The sequence below is a fragment of the Stegastes partitus genome, unplaced genomic scaffold (assembly GCF_000690725.1).
Source record: "Stegastes partitus isolate 25-593 unplaced genomic scaffold, Stegastes_partitus-1.0.2 Scaffold115, whole genome shotgun sequence".
Lineage (NCBI taxonomy): Eukaryota > Metazoa > Chordata > Actinopteri > Pomacentridae > Stegastes > Stegastes partitus.
The window spans coordinates 223,685-247,345 of NW_007577846.1; the positions used below are offsets into that span (position 1 = coordinate 223,685).

Genomic DNA, 23,661 nt, shown 5'->3' on the forward strand with positions numbered 1-23,661 from the left:
TGCAGTCATCAAGGTGGAGGATGTGGAGTTTAAAGTCCACAAAGTCATCCTGAGTCCCTGCACACCGTATTTCCAGTGAGTTGGTTATCAGGCATCGGGGGGAACTGATGTATTTTAGTCCGTTAAATAATCACATCAACATGGTTTTGTTGTAATTAATGATGTGGAGCCTGAGAAACAACATTTAAACTGAATCATGTAGCATCTGTGATTAAACAGGTTTCCCACATAGAGCTGTGTAAAAGAAAAACAGATCATAAATCCTACATAATGGACATAAAAAAAAGAAAAAGTCACATATTTCATTTGTTAATGATTAGTTCAGACATTTACCAACAGCTGATTTCATGTTTTCTCAGTCAGTGGGTGAAGATACCAGTTTAGAAGAAATGTCATTTTTACAAACACTGAACTGATTCAGACAGTGTTTTAAGTTCATCTTTGAGTTTCACCAGGTCTGATAATATTGTTTTTTAAAAAAAATATTAATCACATAGAAATTGTAAAATCGATTTTTCATCAATCATTTATCGGTACTCTAACTTGAGCAGGTGTTTTTCAGGGTTTCCCACCAGAGTTGAACTTCAACATTTTAAGGCATGTTATTACACCTTTATAAACATATTGGTGAAGAAGTTGTTTGGTAACGATTTAGTTGACAGATTTGTGAAAAATCTCATAAAATGCCTTTACTAAAAGTAATTAACTTGGTGTTGAGCTCCACAGATCCTGGCAGTGCATGAAGACTCTTGTGTTCACTCTTGAAGCCAGCAGCAGAACATCTGGTGAGTTTTGGGCGTGGTTGAGACGTTTCAGAGTGAGCAGAGGCAGCTGGTGGATGTAAATAAACCTGGTGGGCTGCAGCTCATTCTGAATTAATCACCTGGAAGCAGTGAGGGGGCGGAGCTATACAAAGATCGATGACGGTCGGTTGGTCGTGGTGGTAAACAGCATTTAGGTAACAGCTAGTTGATGTAACAGATGTAACAGCTCTTACTTTATTTTCACCATGTGAGATGTTTAAAGCTTTGACTTAAAATGACTCCACAAACCAAAGATTAATCATTTAATTATAATGGTGATGCAATTCTGAACACGGTGCTCAAATATTAGAACTGATCGTACCTGTGTGATTTCAGATGTGACATAATCTGAAAGAATGTTGGTTTTGATTTGAGTCTTGGATTTGGTAACTTGACCTGAGACTCACCTGGTGTGTCTCCTTGTTTTCTTCTAACACCTGCAGAGTTTTAAATAAACCTGATTTGTCTTTAATCTGCTGAATCTGACCTTCAACAGATTCAGCATGAAGCTCCTGAACGCTGCTCCTCTTCAGCTGGCTGTTGTTTACCAGCTGCTTCTCTGCTGCCACCTACTGGTTAAGGTCAACCTCTTCCTGGCAGATTTCCCAGGCAGCTGACAGGTCAGTGAACGCACCGCCTGCAGTCAGTACTTCCAGAGTGAGTCACCAGAGTAGTCGCTGACGTTTACTGACACTTTGTGCTTCACTTTGACTCAGATTTGTTCTGAGTCAAAGTCAATTATTCGATTAACTGATAAGATGAAACTTTATCGATCCTCTCGCGTGGGACTAATTTACGACTGAGCAGTAAGTATTAGCAATGTTCATGATTAATTTCATAATAAGGCGTCACTGCAGGCCTTTCCAACAACATTACATCATCATTTTATTGTTTATTACATTTAGTTTGTATATTTTTAAATTAAAGTTATTACATAAATGTAGTGTTGAGTAAAAAGTACAATTTTTGTCATGAAGTAGAGAATCGCAGAAAGTGGAAATACTCCAGTAAAGTGCAAGCAACCCAAAATTACACTTTGTAAAGTTTGCAGGACCACATCTGTGTTGGTTTTCTGTTCCAAAGACCAATTAAAAACCAGAAATTACCTAATTTACACAAGTGACTTTGGAGTCCAAATAAACTATTTGAGAAGCTCAATTAAGTCGCTTCAGAGAATAAATTTAAACATTTAAGACCACTCGTTGCTGATTTGAGAGTATCATTTTTATAATTCAAGTATAATTTATTCATTCAAGCGTGTGATTAACGTCAGCGTCAGTGATTTATTGGCACGTTTTAATCATTTCAAAGCACAAATAAAGTTACTTGAGGGTGCAAGTCTGTAAAATCAGACGTCTCCGGTTCAAAAATATTGACAGAAATCTTGTTTATGCAGTTGTTATTTAACTCTATCAGAGAAGAAGAGACACGGCATGAATCAATGAAAACAGCTTGTTTATTGCTCAGTTTAGATGTATAAATAAAAACAGGACTCTTTCTGGTAGAAGACCATGTTTAGCTGTCTGGGTAATGACGTCCTCCCGCAGCAGCTGCTCTCTTCTTTAAATAAACACATTTACTCCGAGTAAATAACTTGATTTAAACTCCAGCATCAGCTGCTCCATTGCTGCTTGTTCTTAAAATTGTACGTTTCCTCGGCAGGTGAACAAAACCAAACAGAAAACATGTTCTCCACTCTGACTTTGGGACGAAATAACCAGACGTCACGCAGCATCAAAACACTCTGACACACACACTGAAAGTAATAAAAATGAAAACGGGTTCTACAGACGATTGTCGTGCTCGTCACCTGAACTGCACCTCATTCATCTTCAGAGTCTGTATTTCTTTGTAGAGCTCTACTGTAGGAGAAGTACAACAATACAAGCAAGTGAAAGTACCACTCTGTCAGACTGATGGAGCTGCTGCAGGTTTCCAACTTTTAACCCTCCGAACTCCAAAACCCGCCGGCGGGTCTGAAAGGCATTACTTTAAGAAAAAAACATTTAAAAAACAACAACATGGCACCATTTATTCTCCAGAAAGTGTAAAAGCTTTGCGTCCTTAAACGACTCGTGTGTGACGTACTGTTTTATTGGGAAACTTAACGAAAACTAAGCCTAAAATGTAGATTTTCGCATAAAAATCTGTTGATGCTGCACGTCTCGTTTAAAATTTGTCAGAAGTCTGTAAAAGACAAAAAATTCTGCACTCATCAGCACTATTGTGAAGTCATGAGTGATCCAGCTGTGACTAAAAGTCATGTGACGAAAACACTCTTCACCTGACGAGTATAAAGACAAATGAATAATGTAAGCCGATATCTACAGCATGTGGAGCTGCTGGGTTTTCTTTTTTTTCTAGTATTGTGGGCACATGGAGAAACGTTGCACATGTTGATTCCAGGTTTCTTCAATTTCTGTAAAATAAGTAATCCAAGAATGTAAACATTTATTTTCAAAAATGTTTTATGGCATCATAAGTGTGTCAAAGAGTACAGAAGACATTTCTGAGTTCTTTTTCCTTCTTCGTGTTGTTCCGTCTCCATGGAGCTTCAGACTGCAGTGAAAAATGAGCAAACAGTGAGAAAAATGTGACAGGAGCAAAAGAAAGAAAAAAAAAAAAAAGGCTGGAAGCAGCTTGGAGTTCAGAGGACCAAGAAGAAAACCTCCTTCAGTTCTCCTCTTTTTCTTCTTCGTTGGTGTTTGTCATCCTTTTTGCCACAGTGAGTCCAAACCTGATCTTCAACAGATCAAAGAAAAGGTCAAACAAAAAGGTTGAATAAAAGCAGAAACGTGAAAAACTGATGTTCCCTGTGAGCGGCATCTTTGTGATGAACATGAGCAGGATCAGACTAAGTTTTCACGTTGGTTGCACTGGTGCACCCGTGATTGTCATCTGGGTCTTATTAGATATTATATATTACGTATACTATAACAGTAAATGATTGTAAACAGGAACAAAGGTGCAGATAAATGTTTTGCTCTTTTTCATCAGGATAATCTGAGACTTGCTTCTTGAGACCTGAAGTTGCTCTTCTTTGGTTTTATTGCGAGCAAAGGTGACTGTTATCATTTCTGATCCCTCACTGCTTTAGTAAACTGCTTAATTACTTTGAAAACAGCTAAATCAGGTGTTCAAATGTCAGATTTACCTGAAACCAGGTGATTTTATCAACCTGACGGACCTGCTAAATGTCAGGAGCACCAGTGACCAGTGAAGAGTTTAGTCCACCTGACAGATCTTTGGTCGCACGCTGAGCCCTGAAGATGGAGGTCATGAGGTGAAGGCAGGTTTCATTCAGCAGCGAAGACGTTCAGTGACGTCCCTGCTTCTTCTTGAAGATCCTATTGAAAGCGTTTCTCCTCCGGCTGCTGGTCGACTCGGCCTCCTCGCCTCCGTCCTCCTCTGCAGGGCTCCTCCTGGCTGCTGGCTGGAGCCCCGTCCCCCGAGCGCTGCCCGACGAGCTGGACGAGGCGGAAGACGAGAAGACGGCCGGTCTGTCGGTGGCATCCGACGTGATGCAGAGGGAGCGGGTGGAGCAGGAGGCGGCAAGGACGGCGGCGGAGCTTCCCCTCAGCTCCACCAGGCTGGAGCTCTTCTCCAGGCCTCCTCCGATGAGCCCGGAGCCCGGCTGCAGGGGGTGGAGCCTGGAAGACAAGGGGTGGGGCTTGGAGTAGTACAGGCCTCGTGATTCGCTGTGAGACAGCGGGAGGGCGGAGTCAGAGTCAGAGCGGTTCATGATGTCCCTGAAAGAGAGAAAGTTATATTTATACATTTATGAATCAGTCTGCGTTCGTCTCATGCTGCCGTCAAACGGAGTTAACGGTTGTGATGCGAAGTTGTGGCACCAGATGTTTGGAAGCTATCAATGCTAACCTGGAACAGCCATCTTTAAACAGAGGAGGGGGTAACTTATGTATACGTATACTTATGATGCAGGTTCACCACCTCTGAGCCGAGTCATTTGGATCAATCATAAACACTTACAGCCCGCCGCCATTCCCCAAATAGAACTCGTGAGTTGGGACGTTACTTCGGCCACAGAGGCTGTTCCAGTTCAACAACTGTGTTACTAGAATACGGATGTTTTTTCGTTGGCAGACCGAGTCTTGTAATCATTAATGAACATGCTCATTCATGGGGGAAAGGTTCAGAAGGATGCAATGCAGCAAAGCAGGAAGAAAGCCCGGTAAACTACGGAGGCCACAAAGTCCCGAAATACGCTTTAAACATTTTGTTTGCACAAGATATGCACAAACTTAAAGACTATATTCCTGTTGAGACTTTGAGAGCTCTGCAGGAAACTGCAAGTGAGAAAAAACTTTATTAGTAGCCCTGAAATCCCCTTCGGAGGTTGTAAATTCTGACCAATCAAAAAACCTGCCCAAACTGAATCCTGACCATCGCAGACTATAAATGCAAAACAATAGTAACATTTTCTAATTCGAAGTTCTTGTCTACATCCGGACCACTCATAAACTGTGTTTTGTGTAACTTATGAATCGTGACCACTCCTTAAAATTCTGCTCATTCATGCAACTTAAAGTCTAGAGGCCTGGCGAGTTGTAGAATTTCTACATTCTATATTCTTAAGACTTGCAAACTGTAAATTCTCACAAAGTCTAAATTCTTAACACGTGTAAATCTCCTAAACTCGAAATCCCGACTGTTCGTACATTTAAATTCTGAACACGTGTAAACTACAAAAACTTTGTAATTCTGTTTTGCAAAGTTGATCAATTCTGACCACTTGGAAACTCAAAACTCTGAACACTTGTAAAATTCATAGTCGATCCACTCGTATGAAGTATAAATTCTAACGACTCGTTAATCTCAAATCCGGACTTTTGGTGAAAACTTCGTAAATTCTGGCCACTCAAACTCTGAATGTTCGAAAGCTCTGAATCCTAAACACTCGTAAAGTCAGATTGTGAGCGCTCAGAAATTTAAATAAGCTACAAATCCCGACCGTTGATAAACTCTGATTTGCAAAATCCGTAAATTGTGACCACTCAAAATCTCAAACTTTCTGAAAGTTCGTAAACTCTACGTCCTGACCACTCGCGTAACGTAGAAAAATCTTGTAAATTGCAAAACGTAGCAATTCTGTTTTGCAAAATTCTTAAAGTCTGATCACTTGTAAACTCAAAACTCTGAACGAAAAATAAAACTCATGCAGTCTAAATCCTAACCGCTCATATCATTTACACAACTCATGAAGTTGAAATTAAAAAAAAATTCGTAAACTCCAAATGCTGGCTGCTTGTAAATTCAAAACGTTTCGAAAATCTCGTAAACTCTGACCACACCGAAGACCTTTTTGTTATCTTGTTAGTGCATCAGTATGTTTGGAAGACAAGTCATGCAGAAGAAGATACCCGAAGCTGCCGGAGCGACAGCGCTGCCTCCGGCTGCCTGCAGCGCCCCCTGCAGGTGGGAGGCCAGACGCAGCCTCTGAAGTGTGGAAGTAGGAAGAACGAAAGAGCAGAGCGGAAAAACGAGCAGCGGCGCCATCAGAGGACGGGGGAGGACCGACGGGGAGGGAGGGGTGAGACAGGGAGGAGGAGAGGGGGGGAGGGGGAGGCACGGGGAGGAACTCCAGCTGGCCAATCGAGCGACTGCGATTCTGCCGGCCGCTGGGAGGGCGGGACGATGTGACTGGGCCACGCCCATCCTGCTGAGGCAAGCCCCGCCCCTCAACCAACCTCTGGGAGCTGAAGGCCAGAGCGGGGTCACCCATCCGCGGTCGCAGGGGCATCAGACTCTGAGCTGCAGGAGACGGAGAGGCAGAAGTTACACCTTAGACCGGCATGAAACCCAAACCTGAGGGCTGAACGACGAGGCCGGTTTGACAGTCGGCTTTGTTTGTGTTAAAAAGCAACTAAAAGCCCATCAGAGATATCAGGTGTCATTAAGGTGGTTTAATTAGTTAACTACAGCTCTCTGCTTCAGACTATGTTCACATAAAAAGAAACTCGTCACGTGACTCTTCTTCTGCACAAAACAATCGTGTGCAGTCAACAGGTTGTTTTAATCTAGAACAAGGCATTTTTAAAAGAAGTGCTGCTGCTGCTAACAAAACGGTTAATCGTATGTTAACATATTTATTTTACTGATCAACGCAGCTGCTTTTTTCTAACATGATGTTGCATTGAAGTGCATTTCGGTCTGACGCCGTCCCATAAGGAAGGAAACCAGTTTCATTTTTGGCCAGATCAAAGCAAAATTAATGTTACTGAATGTTCTCTGTAATAACTACCAGTAGAATACAGTCTGTGTTCTACCAGCTGCAGTACCAGCATGTAACCGGACCGAACATAAAAACATATTTATGCGATTTCTGCATCATGAGCTGAGTGCATGTCGGGTTCCCATGGCAACGTGATGCATCCAGTGTGTGATGCTGAAACTAAACGGCTTCATTTGTTGGATTTAGCAACGTTCAGATCAACAGATTTGCAGATAAAACATCAGCTGAGAATCTGAATCACTCAGAGAATCGTCAGGAAACGATTTGGTTAAAGGCGATTTTAAATCAGAAACTCCGGGTTAGCTCCACAGCATCAGTTACCATGGAGACGTAGCAGGTCCAACGACCTTCGTGACACTGAAAACTCTGACTTTAAATCCAACTAACAGCTTCGTAGTTCAGCCCTCAGACAAAACTTCAGAGGACAAAGCGCCACGTCTTCGAGAGCACAAAAGCAAAATGCAGTTTGATTTCACAATTTCAGTTTCAGCAGCCAAACTTTGAAAAGTCTTTGAAAAAGTGCCACTCGTCGATGAATTTCTTTTCTCTGCCTGCTTTGAATACATTCGACTTCATCTCATCTTTTGTGGTTTTGCAGCCTGTCGTACGATTCTTCACATCGATCTCTGCATTAACTACTTAGTGGTTCTTAACTTCAGGAGCCCTCCACTGACATCATTAACCTTCATACTGTGAATATTCTCAGAGTTACAGGCCCTTGAAGTTCATACAGGTCCAGATTCAGCACTGTCATGGACTTTTTCCATCATTTCTGAGCCTCAGAACGTCATCAGTTCAGCAGATAGACACAAAAAACCACATCCGAGTTCTGCTGAACACTGCAGCCAGATCAGTTTTACATCCATCCAGGTGTCCAGACAACGTTCATCTATAACCAACTTGAGCATCCATATTATGGGATGTATCACAGAACTGATTCCTTCTGTGGTAAAATAAGTACAATTAAAAGCATTTTAATCCATTGTCATGTACTTCAGTGGCCGGTAATTCTGAAAGTATTTATTGTATGAAGGTAAAACTTTACGTGGCTTCATACAATCTGTAAAACAAACTGATCGTGAACTGGTTCGACGTGTTTCTCTGATTGATTTTTAATGGACTGAACCGCCACCCATCAAGTTATGTCTTAACTTTAATTGATTTAAACTGGGTGCTATTTGTTGATTACACAAAAGTAGATCAGTTACAAGACGTTTGTCATTCAATTAGAGTTTCAGTGTTGATTTGGTCGAGTTATTAGTCGCTTCTGTAGCGACAGAAGTTGGCTGTTAAAGCCGGTGATCCAATAAATGTATTGTTTTTGCCACTCATTGTTGACTTTTACCTGCTGCTACTCCAATATGTTTAGCTTTGTGTTTGAAATATGTAATAATAATAGCAGTAAATTATCAATTCTAACTATATAAGAGAATGTATTTGGTGAAAAAAACAAACCACAAACTCGGTGCTTTTAGCTGCTGCAAACAAGTAAGTGGATGTTAGTGGGAGCAGAAGGAGGAGCTGCTGTTAAGATATTGCTGTTTTCCAGGTGTTCAGAGTGGAAAAGGTGAAGACGAGACTGAAATCTTCCAGAAAACATCCGACCAGACGTGGAGGAAGGTGGAGGAAGAGGAGGAGAAAGCTGCACAGGTGAGGAAGCGTCCACACGAACACCTGACCGCCACGTTCAGTCTGAAGCTAAAACGCTTTCATTCGCCAGCGTTGACTGACTGTCTTCACTCAACTGAGATTTAATAATCATGTTTACTTTTTTTTTTTCTTTTCAGGCCTGTTTCTGCCGGTAAACGAATGATTAAATAAGAAAAGTTGTTGCGATTTATAAAATATTAAAAATAATAAAGTAAAAGTTACAATTTGAACATAGCAAATCAAAATGATTAAATAAAAGTTCAAATTTGACTTTGACTTCACAATTATAGCTTAAAAATAATCTAATTTAAATATAAATCGAATTTGCACTAAAAGTAAAACAAAAGAAAAAGGAATGTCAGTCACAACTGAAAATAAAACCCCAAAAATTCTAAAATTAGAACCTCCAATGTCAACGTAGAAAAAAAATCTAATTTGACTATTTATCTTATTTTCATGGAGTTATTGGAAATAAATACATAAAATAATAAGGAAAAATCAGTAAAACTTTAAGAAAAGTGGGAATGCAAAAATGAATAAATTATAAAAAAAGAATTTTCATTAATTTTGATATTTATTTATTTCAGTTTATTTGTATTTAGACATTTTGAATTTTTTTTAATGCTTAAAATTTTTCAAAACCAATTTTTGTATATCTAGTTTTTTATAATGAGCAAATTATAAAAAAAAAAGTGAAAATACAATTTTTATTTACATACTTTCACTTTAGGGTGGAACTATAATGGGAAAAAAAGGTAAAATATATATTTTTTTAAAACACAAAGATTTTAATTTATTTTAACATTTGTTCATTTATATTAGTTTATAGTTATTTAAATGTTTTGAAAAATACATGTTTTTTTTATATTTAAATTACTATTAAGGAACTCTTTATTATTGAATACAAAGTAAAATAAACATTATTTTTCATTTCAAACTTAAACTTTTTTATCTCAGATTTTTTTACGTATTTTATTTTTTAAAGCAGATTATTTTCTCTGGCTTCAACATAAAAGTGGCTGAACTCCAGCACTGCAGGTTCAAATTTTAACTTTACAGTTTATTTATGGTTCCAGATTGTAAGAGTTCAGCTTTTTGTTTTTCAGTAACGCCGTGTTCAGTCTGACGTGTCAGAAATGTTCGTGTGGACGTTGATTCATGCCTCTGTTTCAGGATAAAGTCACACAAGGTTCTTCCACTTCGACGGCAGTTTAATGAGTCGCTTTTATTTTTTAGTTTTTTTTCCTGATGTTCGGTGAATTTGTTGTCTGATTTGTACGGAGCTCCAGAGACGTCACAATGGGAATATTTTTTGGAGTCACATTTTCTCTGACCTACAGAGAACAGCTCAGCAGTATCGTGTATTTTATTACCCACGATGCCATTTTTTCTAATTACTTACTTGTCACTAACAAACGTACTGACATTTGCAATCATTTATTGATTCATTCATGAAAGCGTTGAAAACAACTTTATTACGTTACTATATTACGGTAAAAAGCAACAGAAATTATACATTAACCCTTTAATCAGCAAATTAAAATGAAACTGAACTAAACAAATATCTTATTATGAAAATGAAATGCTTCAAAAAATACTTAAAGACGAATCTTTGCTCAGTTTGATCACTGAATTACCTCTACATATCATTAAACGTTATTTAAATATTTAGTTTTTAAATAATCTTAAGTAACTTGTTTTTTAAACATAAATATTTTATTTTTCTTCCTCAAGAATATTATAAAACCATATATTACATTAAAATTGTATCCATCAAATGCTAAATTATTTAAATGTTTTTGTGCTTGAAATGTTTACAGAACAGTTTTTTAATTCTAATATAATATAAATAATAATATAAATAACAGAAACATATAAATAAAATACAACACACGTATAGATATAAAGTAACACGAATAATACATCTGATTTTTGGGTGAAACCTATATTTGGTTGTTGCGTGTAATAATACATTGGTACATTTTTTGTTATTTTCTTCAGAGACATTTTAAATAATTTATTACATCATTTTATTTTATCATTTTATTTCAATTATTTTGTATTCAAATGGTATGCACAACTTAAAAATAAGGTAAATCCATTTGTTGCATCAAATAATTAAACATAGAAGAATTCACGTTTATTTAATCTAATTAATTAATTAAATTGTCCTTGTCTTGCAGAATTATTTCTGTATATTTTATACAAGTATTTGAATTTTTTTTCTTTAGAAATATTTTTATAGTTGATTTTTATATTTATCTGGACATTAAGTTTTTTAATAAAAAACAAGATAAACACATACTTCTGTATATGACGTACTGGAATATAAATATTACAGTATTTACTTATTTTATTTATTTTTACATTAACCCTATATATTCCCCGTTATGTGTTGATGAGCAATTAAATGATCTCAATAAAAACTTTTCACGACAGTCTCGTAAACGCTTTGATTTTAAAGACGCGTTTTTCTTTTTCCTGAATCTTTGGGAGTCGAGTGGGAACCCTGACTGAATTTAAAGTAGCTCGTCAATCACAGGACGGCATGATCTGATTGGTCAGGTCGCACAGAGGTATGAACCAATCACAGAGGAGGAGAGAGGCCAAGGAGGGAGGGGCCAACCCGATTGTTTCCATGGTGACTGGGTGTCTGCGATGCCGCCCAGAGGCCAGAGGTCGCTGACTCGCCGGTCCATCTGCCACGCTGCGTCTGGAGGGAGCCAATCAGGAGAGAGATGCTGAGACAAGACGGCCAATCAGAGGAGGAGGCGGAGCCACCAGATGAGGTCACTTTGTTTTTTGATGTTTTTAATTTAAAAGTCGGCTGAGAATCATGTGACTCTGTCGTGAAGTTTGTCCCTTCTGAGCCTCCGTAGGAAGCAGAAGGACGCAGCGATTTTCTTTATTTATTCCTAAATGTCGCTTTAAATAGAAAGAAAGAAATAGACGTATAGAAAGTGTTTAAATGAATGTGAAGGTCGTTAATGTATTTAAAACGTTCCTGCAAATATACCTGTACGTTCACAAGGCGTTTTTAAAGATTTATATTATCAGCTTCAACTGACTCAATATACGACATAAATCAGTATAAATATCTGACTCAAACAGCCTGTTCTCTCTTTAATTTCATAAAGTGTGTTTTGCAGAATTACTTGTATATATGGCACAAATGAATATAAATATCAGATAAATTATTTAACAAACCCTAAAATTAAAAAAAAACTTAAAATAGAAAAAAACCCAAAAAACTCTGTGTCTTTTAGGGACTTCTGTATACGGTATAACTGAATCTAAATATTAAAAAAATATATTTTTAAATAATATGCTGAACTATTTTCTTGTGAATGACTTGTTTCTGTTTGATGTAATTTTTTAAAATCTTTTTTTACATTCATCTTTTATATTCAGTCAGTAAAGGGACATTCTAAATATTACATTCGTTTCTCTAAGTGTGTCTTGAATCATAACTAATTTAACTAATTAATTTAATGTAAGTATTGCACATTATTCGCTTAAAGTAAAAAAAAAAAAACACATTAAATTAAAAACTTATTCATGTATTTTATCTCCATTGAAATTCACGAGTGTCAGTTTACAATTTTCTTTATTATATTTCTTTACAGTTCACTTCTCGACAACTAGTTTGCTCACTTTGCTCCAAATGGAACTAAATTACCAGTTAATAGCAGCTGTGATGAAAACAGCTGGAAGAAGCTTTTATTAATTCCAAAACAACACTTTTTAACGTGTAATTTCTCGTATTTGTAGTTAAGCGGCTGCACTCCGGTGTCCACGCAGCAGGGGGCGCTGCAGGCTACTCAGGAGGAATAAAGCTTTCACCTGTTTATGGATTAAAAATTAAACGATCTCTTAGTCATGATTCGTCATTAAACGGGACCAAATGTGAGTCTCCATCAGCAGAACTGATCGTCTCCTTGGTGACTGAAGTCTGATCGTTCCGGTTAGTGATGCAGGAGCTACTGCGGGATCATAACGCAGGTAAATGTTAATATGCGAGTCGTGTGAGTGCACTGAGGTCCGCCGATGTGTTTCCAACGGACTTACACTGCAGCGTCCCAGGAGACAGGATGTCCTCGTCCATGTCGTCGAGGTCGTCCGAGAGCAGCAGGTGCTGAGGGGTCGGAGGTCGCAGGCCCAGGAAGGACGGGTCCAGGTTGAGGGCGGTGGCCAGCGCTCCCAGACCCGGATTGTTGACCAGACCGAAGCCGCTCAGAGACTCGATCTGCTGCCAGCGGTGGAGCTTCTCCCTCAGCGCCGCCGTCACCTCGGCCAGGGCCTGTCTGAGGGGGGAGGGGCGTTAACCTGTGCAGGTGAGAGCCGACCTCCGGCAGGTGACCCAGAGCTGCCCTTAATCCGCTAAGCAGTGTTTCACTTCTGGTACATTGTCACTCACTGTGGGCTCATTTTTCACTGCAGCATGAAGACCTGCACCTCTACGGAAACAGCACAACTATGACTAGAAGGAAAGAGAACTTTGAAATGTCTTGTGTGCAGTGCGACACAGTTAGGACGCCATAAATCAAGATTTTAAAAAGTGCCCACAGGTGTTACTATTGCTAGAAAATAGTGCCTCCACATACCATAGCTATTCAACTATTTGAATTTTCAGAACCTCCACAAACGCAGCATGTTTCCTGCTACTCTGCACATCAGCTCTAGAAAGATGTTTCACCATGTGGAATGTATCTTCCACCAGCATGCTCCTCTGTTGACCGTTTCTGAGCCATGCTGTGTTTATTTTATTGATCCAATATGTTTTACTTTCCTCTCAGTCTCTGCTCTGTGGAAACTCTGCCTGCAGGTCACGCCTAAACATCTCAGACTTGTTGTGAAATGACTGTTGGTCGCAGACGAGTCAGTCATGGCTTCATGGTTGCAGAGAAAAGTGCAGAATTTTTTTTATTTTAACAGCGTGCGCAAAAGCGAAAGCTTTATGTTTGACAATTGTAAAAAAATATTTTAAGGCTTAGATTCATTTAGTTTAGCCCTCATGGTGAGTTAACGGACCGTTGGAAATCTGATAACTCTCTCTGTTGCTATGGTTGTTAAATGGTGTCATTTTTCTTTTTTTTTTCTTTTCTTTTTTAAATATAACATCTGCATGCAAATTTTAACATTCAGAGGGTTAGTTTGCTGCATTTTGGGGGTAATTTTGGTTACTTCACTCTGATTTTTAACAGAATCTGGTGCAAACGCGAGAGAGAATTTTTTAAAGAAGTGTGTAGAACAAGTGATTCTGCTCAGATTTGGTTGATTTTCCTGAAGGAACAACCCGGTGAGCAGTTCAAGGACCGTCAGAAAGTTGAACGTCTGATGATTCAGTCTGTTTTTCCAGTTTCCAGTTGATAACTGGAGTCATTTTGGAGACTTTTTCAAAAGAAAACATGCCTTTCAAACCCCTGTGCTCTTGTTTCTACTTTGCTGAGTTCAGATTGCTCTCAGGTCTCTGCTTTAGAACAACCCAGCCTGAAAGACGGCGTTGTTGACGGATTAACCCGGTGTAGCACTTCACTCACAGACCTCGGCCTCATGAGATAACGGCTGTAACTCACTTTGCAGAGAGGATCTTGTGGTCGACGTCGTCCAGCGAGGAGCTGTGAGCCACATGAAACGTCCCGAACAGAGAGCTCCTCTTCTTCTTAATCTTCTCTGCCTGAAACGCCGTCACCATCAGAGTTAGCGTTGTGTGTCCTCACCTCACCAAACGCCACCAAAACCCCCAGTTTACTAGAGCCGCAACTAACTAAAGGGGAGGGTACGCATTTTCATAATCAATAGTTATTTTCCTTAATAATCAATTATTCAGGGAACAAAATGCACCAAACAGCGACTTGCGTTCATGTTAATGTATTCAGATGCTTTGTTTTGTCTGACAAACCATCAAACAAGCAAATATTCATCATCTGTGAAGCTGCTACCAGAGAAATTAGGCTTAAAAATTACAATAAATAATGAAGATGATGCTGTGTAATCCCTGCGGTGCTGCTCAGTATCTCAGGTCGCACCATTTGGTCGCCCCCCAACACAAATACTAATTAAATCACCTTATAGCGATTCCAGACTTGATGTTAATGAAATATTTTAATCTGAAAATACATACCTGTAGTCAGCAGTCCTTCTCTGACGTCACTACTATAAACCGGTTTCAAGCTAAACTCCTCACACTACAATTTACAGATGTTCCCTAAACGCCTCACATGCGGGCTGCGGTAAATGTTAGCCACTCAGGCAGCTGTGCGACTACAAGTTAGTTGGAAAAGCGTGAAATAATTCGCTCTGATGTGAGATTTGCACAAGCTGGAACTAAACGATTTAGCTGTAAGAAGCCAAAATCCTGGTCGCTGTTGATATTTAATTTTCCATCGTGATACTTTTTCTCTTCCTGCTTCAACCAACCTCCCTCCTCAATTTGTTTTTTAAAATTATCTATGGACACGTCGTCAGTGGAACATTAAACAAATGGATTAGGAAGGTGAAACTGGGCCAATAAAGAAGAAAAAAAAGCAGGATTTTTAACCACTAATTGTAGCGCCGAAGACCGGACGGGCTTCAAATCAGCCAAATCATCATCATACACAAGTGTCCATCCATCCATTATCTATACACCGCTTAATCCTCAGTAGGGTCATGGGGGGCTGGAGTCTATCCCAGCTGACTCAGGGTGAAGGCAGGGGACACCCTGGACAGGTAACCAGTCTATCACAGGGCTACACTTAGAGACAGACAACCAAGCACACTCACATTCACACCTACGGACAATTTAGAATCACCAATTAACCTCAACATGTTTTTGGACTGTGTTGGAGGAACCTGGAGAACCCGGAGAGAACCCACGCTGCACGGGGAGAACATGGAGACTCCATGCAGAAAGATCCCAGGTGTCCTCACCAGGACATGAACCAGCGACTTTCTTGCTGCGAGGCAACGTGCTAACCACTGATCCACCTTGCAGGCCCCATACACAAACGTGACCATGTGAAATTTTTAACTGGCACGCTGTCAAGAAGGCATGCAGCTTGTTGGTTGCAGTGTGGAGGTCAACGAGCCGCCCTCACCCCCTCTCTGGCCTGCAGCAGCTGCCTCTCGGCGCTCTGCTTCTTGATGTTGTAGTACTGAACTTCGATCTCATGCGTCAGCTGCAGCCATTTCTGCAGAGCCTCCGGCGGCGCCCAGCGAGCCCTCGACTCCAGCTCCCTCTCCGCCTTCCTCAGCGCCGTGCGGACCTGCGACAGAGGACACAGAGACGGTTAATCGATCCGTCGGTCGATCGACAGCGAGCTGATCAATCGGATCTACCTGCTCCAGCTCCTCCTCGGCGTATTTCTGCCGGCTCCTCTCGTTCTCGGTTCCCTCTCGGAGCTCGCGGAGCCGCTGAGCCTCCTGCTTGGCCGAGTTGATCTCGCCCCTCAGCTCCTCCTCCACCTTCACCTTCTCCACCTGAACGCAGCGCTGCTCCTCCTGCGCCTGCTGCAGCCTGACAGGAGACAACAGTCGGTTAAACAAGCGCCCCTGAACGCGTCATCGAGTTCAAACAAAGAAGCAGTGATTATAGCAGCGGCAGGAGAAGAAGCCACGAGTTTGCTGAGTATTGTTTTATCGACCTCTGAATTTGTTATCCATTTTGTGACCTTCAGTTTTGTTCTGAAGTTCGTTTCATCAAAACAGTTTCTCCATCTTTTAGCTAATCGATTAACTGCGGTAACGCCGACTCTGTGTTTTTAACCTCCCGTCACATTTTTACTCACTGCAACATAAAGTCCTGCACCTCTATGGAAACATCACAACCATGAAGGAGGAAGAACTCAAAAATATCCTCTGTGCTGTATGACACAGTTAGAATGCCGCAAGTTTTAATTTTTTTTTTTTAAAAGAATGAAAAAGTTTACGTCTTTATAAAACGATGGAATCAACATTCTTGGATGTTTCACTGTGCTGAATGTATCTTCCAACAACTTGCTCCTCTGTTCGCTGCATTTGTTTTATTGATCCAGTTTGTTTGATTTTCCTCTCGGCTCTGTGGAAACACTGCCTGCAGTTCACCTGAACACTCTCAGGATTATTGTCTGCTGACTGTTGGTCACAGCTGAGTCACTGACGGCTTCAGGGTTGCACTAAGGAGTGTGGATTTTTTAATTAATTATCCCAGAATCTGGTACAAACACTTTGTTTTTGTTGATTTTTTTATTATCGTTTGTAAAATAAGGCATGCAGAATAATCAGATGTTGATGCAATTTCAGAATCTCAAAGAAATAATAATAATAACAAAACTTAGATTTGCAAAATTGTCCTAATGGAACTAGTTCAAAGATCCTAAGAAACCTAAAAATCCAGTGAGTCTTGATGTTTGTGCAGTTTCTAGCTGATAAATTGTGTCATTTTGGTGGTTTTCTTTTAAAGACAACATGCCTTCAAATGTTGTACATATCGTAGTCGACCCCACAAACAATTATGAAGCATTCGATGAGTTGCTAATGGCTTCACGGTTTTGCTGAGGACTGCAGCAGTTGTTTGTTTTTGTTATTTTTACAGGATCTGTTTCGTGCAAATGGTTTGTTTTTGATGAGTTTGTAAAAGAGAGCGTGAACTGATTATGAAAATAATCCATCGCTGCCAAAGTACCAGCAGCCGTACTGTGAGTATAACGTGAAGTACAAGTATTTGTTTGGGGAAACTGCAGGCCCAGTGTGTGATTTATCATGTTACAGCGTGACTCCGTGTGTGTGTTGTATATACTGTACGTGCTGTCTGCTGTATGTCAGTGTGTACATGCAGGTGTGTGTGTGTTTGAGCTGCTGGCTAATCTGTGCCCATATAAGGACTTAAGACAGAAGGCATCTGCACAGGCCGTCCACACACACACACACACACACACACACACACACACACACACACACACACACACACACACACACACACAGAGTAGATGAGTTATTTCCTTCTGGCCGCTGCAGCTCACTCAGTTTTAATTACATGACATTAGGAAATAAACCGAGCGAGTGTGTGTTTGCTGCGTTTCTGAGAGCAGAAATGGTCGCGCTCATACAAGCAGGCTGAAGCATGGAGTTGTTAGTGATTACTGGGAATCAATGAATTGCAGTCGATAATTGAACCGATTCAAAATACATTAACCGATAAGGTGGAAGACGTGTCAGAGAAATGTGCCGTTGATCCGCTGCAGTGCCTGGTTGTTCCACCAGGTGGAGCCTCTTACTGTTCGATGCCCGACGAGGTACGTCGGACTACAGGCAGCTTCGTGTTGGCAAGCAGAGAGCATTGTGGGAGTTTAGCTAGCAACAGGCACCATGACAAAGTCCTCCAGATGTTTAATGCCTCAGCGCGGTATGACAACATTACTGTGGTCACAGGAGGTCATGTCGCACGGTCACATTCGAAGCAGCTGTATCAAGAGACAGATTGATCTACTGAGTTCATTTTGTGTTATTGATTAATCGATTATTAATTAATAAGGCTTCAGGTACCAACTGAACATCAACCTGACGCCCACCGACTGAATCTGATATGCCTTGGTCCAGTGAGAAGGTTTGATCTCCGGTTGGGTTTAGGTTCAGCTGGTTCAATAAATATACCAACACAAACCGGCTGAACCCGACTGGACCTGGACCCAACAGATTTCCAGTTCAGTCGGGACACGTCAGGTTCAGGTCCAGTCAGAGTGAACCCGAGACCAGATTTTAAAACTTTCATACCCATCGAACTTGACATGTCGGGTTCAGGTCCAGTGACTCCGGTTCAGGCTCAGTCTAAACATTTATTGACCGAACCTGATCAAACACAAACCTGACACACGCTGACTGAACATGACACAGACCAGTTAGTTCTGAATCTAAAACGTACTGACAGAACCTGAACCTGAACCTGAACCCAACCTTGACTCAGTACTTCTCAGGAGGTTCTGTCGGTGCATCAGTTCAGGTCCAGTTATGTTTAATTGCACTGACTGGATCTGAAACGTACCGATCAAACCTGACAACAGAATTGACAGGTTCACTCTGTAAGGTTCAGGTTCTGTTGGTACCTGACAGGTTCTGCCGGTAAATATCCGCTTCTGTGTCTCTGCTGTATAATTTTACTTACTTCTCCTGCAGGTCCAGCAGACTCTGCTCAGCCCTCTGCAGACCCTCCAGGTCCTTCACCAGCTTCCCCAGGTCGTCTCTGGACTTCCGTGTCTGGACGTAGGCGAACCAGCAGCCGGCCAGTGCCATGAGGATGGACATGGCCAGAACCAGGTCCTTCAAGCGGTTCTGTCGCCCTGCTTACATAATGTAGACACACTACTTATACAAACATGTTCACTTCCATGTTCTGCCTTTATCTCTAAATAAATGAAGGAATCCGAGTGTCTCGACAACTGTTCAGACCTGTTCAACCTCAGACTTGGCAGGTGGATCACAGGAAGTACAGCGTCGGGTCTGCCGTTGTTTGGATGAGCAATGGCTGTTTATTGGGTCTTTTTTTGTGTGTGTGTGAAATATGAGGGCAGATATCTACCGGCAGTTTAATTGTACTCTACCTTCTACAGCCTCAGAGGCATTATTTACACTCAAATGACAGATCAGGAATGTGTCTAGATATACATTTATATATGTACACACTCACCAGTCACTTTATTAGGTACATCTGTTCAACTGCTCGTTAAATATCTAATCAGCCAATCACATGGCAGCAACTCAGTGCATTCAGGCAGGTAGACGTGGGGAAGACGACCTGCTGAAGTTCAAACCGAGCATCAGATTGAGGAAGAAAAGGTGATTCAAGTGGCTCAGGCTGGTCTGTTTCAGGAACTGTTTGTCTACTTTCTCACACAAACGTCTCTAGATTTTACAGAAAACTGTCTGACAAAGAGAAAATATCCAGTGAGTGAAAACATGAGGTCAGAAGAGAACGACTGGTTCAAGATGATAGAAAGCCAACAGTAACTCAAGTAACCAACCAAACTATGCAGAAGACCGTCTCTGAACACGCAACACGTCCAACCTTGAGTCAGATGATAACTAAGAACAATAAACTGAGGCTACAGTTCACCAAAACTGGACAACAGAAGGTTGGAGAACCACTGCTTGGTCTCAGTTTCTGCTGCAACATTCAGATGGTCAGAATGAAACAGCATGAAAACATGGGTCCATGCTGCCTCGTATCAACGGTTCAGGCTGCTGCTGGTGTGACGGTGTGGAGGATGTTTTCTCGGCACACTTTGGCCTCTTTAGTACCAACTGAGCATCGTTTAAACTCCACGGCCTCCCTGAGTGTTGCTGCTGAACACGTCCATCCCTTTATGGCCACAGTGGACCATCTTCTGATGCTACTTCCAGCAGAACTCCGACGGCCTCCACAGCCACCAGATCTCCAACAGAGCAGCTTTGGGACGCGGTGAGACGGGAGATGAGCATCATGGATGTGCAGCCGACAAACTGCGTGATGCTTTCATGTCAATATGGACCAAAATCTGTAAGAAATGTTTCCAGCAGCTTGTTGACTCGACGCCACGAAGAACTAAGGCGGTTCTGAAGGCTAAAGGGGTCCAACCAGGTACTAGCGAGGTGGAGCTAATAAAGTGACCAGTGAGTGTTTGGATTTGCACCTAAACGTGTAAATATACACTAAACACATGTACTAAGTTAAATAATATGTCTCGTCTAGCCACAGCAGTTCATCCGCTCGTCGTCTACCTGCGCTGATGCTAAAATGACGACTAGAGACGCGAGTCGCTGACCTGGCGGCGGTCCGAACAGCACGATGTCGAGGGCTTTGAGCTGCAGCTTCTGGGCGTGGCTTCGGTCCACGATCTTCAGCAGGGACACGGTGAGTGTGGCGTTCTTCACCGCCAGCCTGCAGGAGGAGGAGGAGGAACAAGAGCGCCTGTGACCTTCAAACACTGGTGTGGTGCGTTCAGGGACAGTCAGAGTGTTGGGAACATCAGATAATGAGCCTGCTCAGGTTCTGCGAGTCGGTGATGTTTAATAGAGGAGCGGTGAGCCCGGTCACATGACCCCGGTGTCACATGGTTGTGTTGACTTGGTAAAAATAGATGAATGTGAGCAGAAAACAGGAAACTGAGTCAGTTCAACTGAAGAACTGAGTTTAACTGACGGCTGCTGTTTACAACAAAAACACTCAACGACTCCGTCTGTGCTGCCTTCTACACTTCCTTTCCTTTTTAACTCCTTTCCTACCCTCTATCTATCCTTTGTCCTTTCCTTCCTTCCTTTTACCCTTCTATCTATCCTTCTTTCATTCCATCCTTCTCTCATTTCTTCTGCAGTTATTTGCTTCCTTCCTCCCCTCCATACTTTCATTCTATCCTTCCTTCTTTCTGGCTTTCCTGTTTTCCTTCCTTATATCCTTCATCCTTTTCTTCCTTCCAGCCTTTTTTCTATTCTTCTTTAATTCTTTCTATCCTTCCTTCTATCCTTCGTTGTAATCCTTTGTTTCTTCATTTTTATCTTTCCATCCTTCTTTTCTTCTTTCCTTCCTTACATCTTTCTTGTCTTCTATCCTTCCTTTTTTATCCTTCCTTCCATCCGTCCTTCCTTTCCTTCCTTTTACATTTCTTCTTTCTTCAGTCTTTCATTTTATCCTTTCCTCTTATAATCCTTTTTTTCTTTCTTTCTTCCTTCCTTCCTTCTTTTTCTCCTTCATCATTCCTTCCTTCTCTCCTTTCATCAGCAGTTATTGCTTCCTTCCTTCCTTTCATTCTATCTTTCCTGTTTTCTTTCCTTATATCCTCCTTTCTTTCCTCCCTTGTATCATTCCTTCTCTTGCATTCATTCTCTTCTCTTCTCCCTTCTTTCCTTTTATGCTTTCTTCTGTCCTTCTTTATCTCCTTCCTTAACCTTTTATCCTTCTATCTTTCCTTCTATCCTTCCTTCGTTCCTTCTGCATTTCTTTGCATCCTTCCCTAGCTCCTTCTTACTTTCCCTCCTTCTATCCTTTATTTCCTTCCTTTCTTTTATCCTTCCTTCATTCTATCTATCCTTCCATATATCCTTCTTTCTTTCCTTGCTTGTATTATTCCTCCATCCTTCTATCTCTCCTTTTATCCTTCCTTCGTTCCTGTCTTTCATCCTCTCTTCTATCCTTCCTCCTAATCTTCTTTCCCTCTTTTTACCTTCTCTTCCTTCCTTGCTTGCTTTCCTTCACAGCCCTCTATAGCAGAAGACTCCTAATTTCTTCCTCCTCTGTGGTTTGAACTCGTCTGTTTGGATTCAGAGTCCCTTCACTTCCTGATGATGTCGTTATCTCTGAGGCCCATCAGAACAACCCAGTTCAGAAGTCCACTGAGGATCCGTCCGTTTCACAGTTTCCTTCAGCAGCACAGTGATCTCTGTCTGAACATCAGGATAATTCTGCGGCTTTAAACTGTACACGGTGTTCTATTAATCTGATATACATGTGTTTTATTGTTGGACGGTCTGTGTGGTTTAATGGCTTCGTTCTGCTTATTAAGGATCACTGTGTAGCTCTGTTTTTGATTACAAAGTTGTAAATAAAGTTTTTTGTGTGTGTGTGTGTTACCTGGGCAGGGCCTTGCCGTCGAGCTGGTGTTTCCTGAAAGCTTCTGCGTACTGAGGAAGCTCGACGCTGATGTGCAGCCAGTCCACCACCTGCTCCAGCGTCCAGTTATACACTGAAAACACACACACAGTCAGCACACCTGGTGCAGGTGAACACACTGGACGCAGGTACACAAACATAAAGGGTTGTGTCGCGAAGCTGGTTTGACATATTCGGCTTTCTTTGTGTGAGTCGGATCGACAAAAAAAATAAAAACAACCCAAAACAGAGCTGGAGCTGATTTAACTCAGAAACTCTGAATTTAACCAGGTTAGCTCCACAGCATCAGTTGCTATGGAGACGTCTCAGGTTAAAAGACCTAAAAACACTGAATTTAACCTCAACGTACCTCCTAACCTGCTAACAGCTTTGTAGTTCAGCCCTCAGGAACAGAATCCGTCGGTACGTTGTGCTACGTGAACAACCCCAGGTTTTTCTGCATCTTCTCTTCGCCTGTCTAGATAAATAAACATCGTCCTTCTTCTTGAGTTTCTACTTCTATCTCTATTTCAACAAACTGAGCTGGAAAATTAACGAGATCCAGAAATAGATTGTGTTTTTACACTCACTGTGTTTCTACTTTCTCCTGCAGCTTTACGGTCTTTTACTTTCCGTCACTCTCGTTTTTTACTGTCCTTCCCTCTATCCCTTCTCCTTTGCTATTCTTACCTCCTTGCATTTGTCCTTCCTTATATCTTCTCAACAGTACGTTCTTCCTTTCCACCTTTCCTTCTTTACTCTACTATATATTTTCTTTTCTGTTCTTCCTTCCATCTGTCCTTCCTTCCTTCCCTTCCACCTTTCCTTCTTCCTTGCCTTGATTCTCTCATGTCTTTTTGCTTTCCTTCCATCCTTCCATCCTTCGTCTTTTGTTTCTTCCATCTTTATTTCCTTCATTCCTTCTTTTATTTTTGCCTTCCTAAACACAGACTGTTTGTCTACCACTCTGATACGTCGCATCTCATCTGACAGACTTCGCTTTATTTCGGTTGAACCGGTTCCTCCTCACCTTCGGAGCTCTTCCAGGCGTTCCACATGTCCTCCACGCTGATGTGCAGGTCGGCTCGGTGGAAGCTGCTGTGTTTGGCTTTGGGGTCGTGGTACTTCAGATCCTCCCTGAGGAACTGAGGACATCCAGAGGTTTTATTCTCCATCAGTTAGTGAGCAAACGATCAAACCGGATCGCGCTCCAACTTCGGTCTCACCTCGTCTGTCTCCGTCATGTCCACCGTGCCGTCGGCGTCGTCGTCCATCATCTGGTGGATGCTGCAGATCGCCGCAAAGCTCAGGAGGGAGTTCTCATCCTGACAGAGCTGCGGGTCTATCACACACAGATCTACAACAGAGAACATCTATCA

General features: G+C 41.4%; 1 protein-coding gene across 2 annotated transcripts in view; it reads right to left on the minus strand.

Moving 5' to 3' along the window:
• Positions 1 to 2,237: 2,237 nt before the first annotated feature.
• Positions 2,238 to 23,661, minus strand: part of stim1b (stromal interaction molecule 1b) — a 35,406-nt gene continuing 13,982 nt past the window's right edge. Inside the window, exons 3-14 of one of the 2 annotated variants that reach the window (XM_008278081.1) lie at positions 23,509 to 23,639; positions 23,313 to 23,427; positions 22,265 to 22,376; positions 20,463 to 20,578; positions 18,827 to 19,001; positions 16,027 to 16,204; positions 15,786 to 15,953; positions 14,283 to 14,383; positions 12,775 to 13,010; positions 11,333 to 11,419; positions 6,512 to 6,575; positions 2,238 to 4,552 (exon numbers count right to left, since the gene is read on the minus strand). In XM_008278081.1, coding sequence (XP_008276303.1) covers positions 4,120 to 4,552; positions 6,512 to 6,575; positions 11,333 to 11,419; positions 12,775 to 13,010; positions 14,283 to 14,383; positions 15,786 to 15,953; positions 16,027 to 16,204; positions 18,827 to 19,001; positions 20,463 to 20,578; positions 22,265 to 22,376; positions 23,313 to 23,427; positions 23,509 to 23,639 — 1,916 coding nt within the window. In that variant the 3' untranslated portion in view covers positions 2,238 to 4,119. Of the gene's footprint in view, positions 4,553 to 6,511; positions 6,576 to 11,332; positions 11,420 to 12,774; positions 13,011 to 14,282; positions 14,384 to 15,785; positions 15,954 to 16,026; positions 16,205 to 18,826; positions 19,002 to 20,462; positions 20,579 to 22,264; positions 22,377 to 23,312; positions 23,428 to 23,508; positions 23,640 to 23,661 lie in introns of those variants that run through there. The other variant, XM_008278082.1, reaches the window with a different exon arrangement.